Source organism: Micropterus salmoides, unplaced genomic scaffold (genome assembly GCF_014851395.1).
Source record: "Micropterus salmoides isolate LMB-PRFRI ecotype aquatic unplaced genomic scaffold, ASM1485139v1 Ms_hic_scaffold_13, whole genome shotgun sequence".
Taxonomy (NCBI): domain Eukaryota; kingdom Metazoa; phylum Chordata; class Actinopteri; order Centrarchiformes; family Centrarchidae; genus Micropterus; species Micropterus salmoides.
In genome coordinates, this window is record NW_024040374.1 from 7,012,529 (window position 1) to 7,019,345 (window position 6,817).

The following is a 6,817-nucleotide window of genomic DNA, read 5'->3' on the forward strand; positions in this document are numbered from 1 at the left end:
TTTCGATTACTACCATGACATCCACTAATGTGTCCCTGAGCAAGACACTTAACCCCTATGAGCTCCAGATGCGTGTGACCTCTGACATGTATAGCAATTGTAAGTCACTTTGAATAACAGCGTCAGCTAAATTATTAATTATTTGCCAGATTTACAAAAGGGGACCTATAATTAAGAATTTGTCGTCACAAAGTTCAATAACTCACAAAAGTACATGATTTTCTTTAAAACTAGAGTGGATTTGTTGCAACTCAAATTATTCAGGCACAGGGTTTGCTTTAGGACTGAGATCTGAGGAGGATAACAAGAATGCACTAAAAATACCCGGCGTAAACACAAAGGCAAGATTGGATCATTTAATCATCCAGATAATGTATCCGGATACAGATCACATTTTAATACCAGGTATAAATGGGGTGGTGTTTTATCACATTCTGCTGATGAAGTTTTTAAACTCTTAAATCTCTTCAATTCTTACACATTGTACCTTTTAACAAAAGGGAAAATTTCAGAAGTCAATCACCTGAGGCCTAATGTTAAAGAAAACCTCCCACTGAATTTAATCATATAAGGTGTATATTATTGTTAGGCTATAATACAGTATAGCCTTTCAAAATCTCCAAATAAAGGCCTGCTATGCCTCTGAAGTCTGCCTCCCTTGATGCTCCCTGCACCTGAAAGGAGAAAATGGCTCAGCTTAGATTCTATTGAGATGTTATGTGGAGTAACTGCATAAAATATTAAAAAGTGCTTTGGCGCACTGCACTTGCATCCTCAGTATAATTAGTGCTAATAAGGGGCACCCAAAATAGTTTGTTACAACACAAAAAGCAAATGTTGCAATATTCAAATTAATTTTTAGTGGAACCAGCTGCACATTACCTACCAGGCAAAGCAGCTGTTGTGCTCGTCGAGTCTGTACAACCCAGAGTTTGGCAGATCTTTACACAATGATAAGAACTTTTGCAGCTCTGAGGTTGGGGTTCCACTCTGCTGCTGCTGCTGCTTAATGATACAGAAAGTGATGGTTAGAACAACTGCAAATGAAACATTGCGATACTCCAGTGGTGAAAAGTTACAAAATACATTTACTTGAGTACTTTACTGGAGTATTTCCATTTTCAGCTACTTTATACTTCTTCTGCTCCACTACAACTCGGAGGCAAATAATGTGTGTTTTACTCCACTACATCTGATAACTTTAGTTACATTACAGATTCAGATTAATAATACAAAATACAATCAACAAATGTATTATTATAGGTTTACTGATCCCCGAGGGTGAAATTCACAAGTTACCCAGCAGTGTCTAAAGTAATTAAAATAATCCCCACCATTACTAGTTACAACATAATGTTGTACACATGAATACATTGTACTTTAAGTAAAGTTTGATGCTATACTTGTGTACTTAAAATTGTGACTGTAGGACTTTTACTTGTAAGAGAGTATGTCTGCACTGGTATTGCTACTTAAGTATAAGATCTAATATTTCTTCTACCATTACTTTTCTCTGAATAACCAGCACACAAATCATCCTACACAACTGGGAAGGGAAAATAATAAAAAGGAACAAATATCTAAAACAAGAGTAAACGTCACCTTGATGGTGTCATAGGTGTCGGTGATGATTGTGATAAAAAGGCTGAGGATCATGTAGATGAACAGCGAGACAAAGGAGTACAGGTACACTCTGCTGAAAATCCACACTAGGCTGCTCTTCTGTGCCATGTTCTTAAAGGTGGTAAACATGTCGTCTCCGTTGATCAGGGAGAACAGGCACTCTGACACTGTGTTCAAGGACCGAAACTAAAACACAAGCAACGGGTATTATTTTTATCTGTCCTTCATGATCAACAACTGAAATTGGGAGAACCTGATTAGAATTATAAATACTTTCTGGTTTGGCTTTTGTGAAAATCCACTTTTCTTTGTATTTTGTAAACACTCCTTACCTTCTCGTGATACGGGCCAAGGACGATCCAGCCGCACAAACAGTAACTCAGGTAGATGATTCCAGCACAGCAGATGAAACGGATAACATTTGGGAAAGCTGCCCTGAGTGTCAGGATGAGAATCTGAAAATAGCCATACAATATTGTAAAATATACAACTACATAAAAAAAAGTTTAGTGGCATTCCCTTTGCAGAGCCAGTTTTCAGAAATATGAACAGATAGGTAAGAGTGTAACATAATGAGTGCTATTGTTGTAATTGTATTACAACAGTGGTAATTCTTTTTACTACATGTGGCACTTATAGAAACTAATGAACATGGACTGCATCTTACATTATACTTTCTGAAATAGCCCAGGTAGCGGATGACCCCAATCCAGACAAACATGGTGCCTGTCCCAAGGAAGATGCTGCAGACGTTATAACTTGTGAGTACCTAAAAGAAACAGACGTTTACAAAAGTGTCTAATGGACTGAAGGAATGCCTCTAAGTACATGCTAGCTAGCACAGCTAGTATTGATAGAATGTAATATTGAAAAAGACATTGCAATTAACATGGATCAACCTCTATACTGTAATAGCAAATCCCCATTACCTTAGTCTGGATCTCTATCTTGAGAATGGAGCCAACGATGGTCAGTATGTCATTAACAATGATGAGGATATACCAACCATTCACAAACTCAAACTTGTCTGACCAGGGGACTTCTTTACTGCAGTGGTTCCTGCAGTAGAGTGTGTAATCCTATTTACAACAGGGAAATGCAGGTAAGTTGTACTGTTGTTAACTTTCTTTTAACATATCAAATAGAGATACAGGGATGCACTGACTACAGAAGTCCATGTAAGCAATCCACACAACAGGCAAAGGGAAACCAACAAGTCAGCACCAACAAGAATTAAGCGGCAGTCCCAGGAATAAGCACAATCCCAATAATGGGCAGTATATTACATCACTTCCACGTAAGTCACGACTCAAGCAGTAACTTTACATTAGTAGAGTATCTGAGAATTACAGAGTCAAAATAAAGAAGTACTGACAAGATATCTACCCTCGCGTAGCTGCTGTTGTACTGGGGCAGAACAATTAATCCAAGTTTTATTGAAAAAGGGCAATATTTGATGATGTGTGTAAAAATACCATTCAAAATATGGTAGCACTGCAGAGATGACTCAGACTACACATAATTTTCAATGAAAATCAGAATGGTGATTCATTATTCCCTCTAATGTCCCAAATGATTTCGCAATATCAGTCAAAATAATCACAATCAATAAAACAGTACTATGTTGTACCCATAATTAATAAACACTTTTAATTAATGGACAGATAAAACAAATAAGTAGACAAACTGACTGAGCAGGTTAAATGTTTTGCCCCAGACTGATGCTGTGACTTTCATCCTTCTGATTTTAAGGGCAGTGGAAAATGTTTCTGGCATTGACTTACCTCCATTTTATGAATACAGTATGAACAGATACTGTATCAAACAATCATACATTTTATTCTTTTCGTCTGAGCAAATAAAGTACTACTTGGGATAACAAAAATAATTGCTGTCTTTTATGGTCACTTCAGTTTGCTTACAAATTGCAGCCGAATCCCATTGATCACTGAGCGTGTGCAGAGGGTGAGGGAGGTGATGCAGATTATAATGATGAAGCAGTCAAAGAGCACAGTCAGGTGTATGTTTCTAGCAGCTGAGGGAACAGAGAAATTAAAATGTTTTATCTGAAAAGGATGAACGTCTTCAAACAGATTTTCTGTGCAGCAAAGTCTGAAGCTTAGAGAGCAGTCTTAATGAATCCCAGGAATCCTGAACACAAGCTTAAAGCAATACAGATTATTCCTTTGTACATACTAAATTAAAAAAAAAACTTACACGCTCCAGTTACTTTCCAGTCTCTGCATTCATTGATGTCAACATCATTTTCCAGGTCAACCTTTATCCTGCCACTGTGAGCATGGTTATTAAAAGTGATCTGTTAACCAGACAGCCATGTTTAAGGGAGAGAACATTTTTTACTTCATCCTTACAGCCAAACCAAATAGCTGACTATTCAATTCTGAAGCCCTAAAGATAATATTTAACTATGTAAATAGCTAGCAATGAGTGCAAACAGCCTTCATTTTAAACTGCTCAAATTTGTGTCCTCATCGTAACTTCATTAAATAAACACAGGACTGACCCTGACTCTTTTCATTTTAACTTCTATCTGTGCTGAAGTGATCAGATGTCATATCACTGCTTTTCAAAGACAAAATTTGATTGATCCGCTATAGTTTACTGAGCCATGAGGACAAGTCATGAAACATACAATAACAGCAAAGTTGTAGCAGTCTGGCAGCTCTCGATGTCTCATGGTCTGTAAGTTTATGGCCTTGAGAACAAATGTGATCTTGACAGACAACATCCTGGAAGACAGAACAGGTACATTAACTTAGTTTTTTTTTTAAATCATACATCCCAGAGAGGAAAAGGATTTTGTCTTAAGAAAAATATAGTTACATACAGACCTTTTGAAATGCAATTTAAAATGTGCGTTCCGCAATGATGAGCGATACATCGGATAAACTTTGAGGCACTCTGTTAGATGCAAGCCACAACAAAAAGAAATTTGAAATGTTTTGCAAATAAAACTCATTAAATCTGGTTATGTATTCTGTTTATCCTTTAACTCAATCAAACAATCATGCATACATACCAGTTTCCACTTGCGCATCTATTTCAAAGGTGTCATTTCCGGGGAAGATGGTACTGTTTCTGTAGAACTCCTGACATAGTAAGAGTGGGATGTAGATAGTGCCGTTTTTCCCATATTCATGATTGCCTACTGTGATGTTGTGCAGAACTCCATACTAGAAATGAACAATTGAAATAGATAAGATAAAGTCAGGTGAAAAAGTAGCTGCAGTAGTTTAGGTTGTTTGGGTGAACTGCCATTGTACAGTAGATTCATGCAGTTAATTTATACAAATTCAAACAGCATGAGCAAAGTCCAATCAATCTGTCACATGATCAAAATAAACTGACACACCAACAAATTTGAGCTTATAAAAATACCCCTTCCAGGTGCTCTTTGTAAAACGGAGGAAATAAAAAAAAAAAATGTGGCAGTTACCTGTTCAATGATGTAGTCATGTGATCATAAACATCAGCCTGTCTGTAAACAGCATACATATCCATGTCTCCATCAGCATAATCTTTCAAGAAGAGGTGCTTGAATGTCATCAGATTTTCCTCCTTGAAAGTGACAACCATCTGGTTGCTCAGGCCAAAAGACACTAACTGAGATTGTGAAAAAAAGACACTTGTTATCAGGATGATGATATAACACAATTAACATATTGGTCATGTTTGAGATTACCTGGATAGTAATAATGGCAATTTTGATGATCTGGATTATGAGTTTCCATGGTTTTCGGCCACGAGCGTGGTACTTCTCACATGGGTTCATGAAGTAATATTTGATCTTCCTTCTGAGACATTCCACGTTGTTGAGATCCTCCACACACTGATGTTGGTGGTTGGCCAAGGGAGGGGGGACACTGGACTCGTCCATATCTACAATAAACTAAATATTGGTGACTTACGTGCAATAAATTGACATTATATAAAAATTGGCATTATAACATTACTCAGATCAATGAAATGTGACAATTAAATATAAAATGATTGATAACATAAACATTTACATGTTTGTACTTAGGGCTGGACGATACAGCCAAAATGTTATCACGATAAAAAAAAAAATTTTCCTAGATAATTGTCACGTTAAGTATCAAATCGTTATTTCTTTTGAGTTTAAAGGATGATTTTTTTCTCCTGAGTGAAAGTTGAAGAAACCTGATGGTTAATTGTGGTTTAAACTCTTCTTTATGGTCAGAACAAACACTTGATGCCAAAGAGTGGATCACTTCACAAAACTGAGGTAGAACATTCAAAACAATTATGATAAACTCTTGAGAAAAAATTAACTAAAAGTGAATAAAATCAAACCTTTATTGAATATTTATTGAACATTTGTTTTGTTTTATCGCGATAATTATCGTTATTGTTTTATTGTCCTGCCATATTTGTACTTCATAAAAAAAAGTGTAGGCTGGCTTGAGCATGGAGGGATTTTAGTTAACATGTATTACTTTTGGATTTCATTTTATTGAATGTGCATAAAGGAAACAAAAATTAGGTAGAACAGAAACACTTCTTAAGATTACGAAATCCAATACACTTGCCTTTCAAATTCAAAAGTTGAATGCAAACATAACTGTACAGAACTGAAATATCATATGGTTTATTGCAGGGCTTCTGTACTTTATTGCATTAGATTGTACAGGTGTATCTGAAAGTGAAATCCCTTCGGCATAGCTCTAACTTGTCTTTACCCAAATTGACTAAGCAGCAATTGTCTTTGAAGAAGAAGGAATTGTAGTCAGGTGTACTTGAGCATTGTTGAATAATACACAGCAGATCACATTGTGAAACCTGATCAACTTCTACCTTTGCGGCAAACTATAAAATATTCATTAATTGTCGTGTGAGAGTTAAAATGACGTCCTGTCGATCCAGGCCAACAGTGAACAGGAATTAAATGAAACATAAAATTAGCCAGTGGCCTACTTACCACTGTCCCGCACCAGGTTAATTACCGTTTGGTTGCATCCACCAGTGGTCTGTGGTTGTGTTCAGATGTCTCTCAATTAAAACTCATAACGTACTCAAATTGCTGTTGTTTTTTAATTGTGAATGTCATGACTTAAGTAAATAAACTCGACTTCTGGAGAATGTGTTGTCTTGTGATGTGTTGTCCATAGGTGTTGTCTTGTGTGAGCGAAGTCCTCAAGCTGTGTGGCTCAGG

The 6,817-nt window shown here is 36.5% G+C and overlaps 1 protein-coding gene across 1 annotated transcript; it reads right to left on the reverse strand.

The window, feature by feature from the left end:
* Positions 1-340: 340 nt before the first annotated feature.
* Positions 341-6,777, reverse strand: mcoln3b (mucolipin TRP cation channel 3b). The gene is given in 15 exon segments (XM_038715250.1): positions 341-674; positions 887-1,005; positions 1,603-1,809; positions 1,956-2,078; positions 2,291-2,392; positions 2,553-2,702; positions 3,546-3,658; positions 3,841-3,940; positions 4,277-4,373; positions 4,476-4,545; positions 4,664-4,817; positions 5,081-5,097; positions 5,100-5,247; positions 5,327-5,533; positions 6,609-6,777. Coding segments are annotated over 14 exon segments (1,635 nt in total). The 5' UTR covers positions 5,522-5,533; positions 6,609-6,777; the 3' UTR covers positions 341-634.
* Between the last annotated feature and the right edge of the window lie 40 nt (positions 6,778-6,817).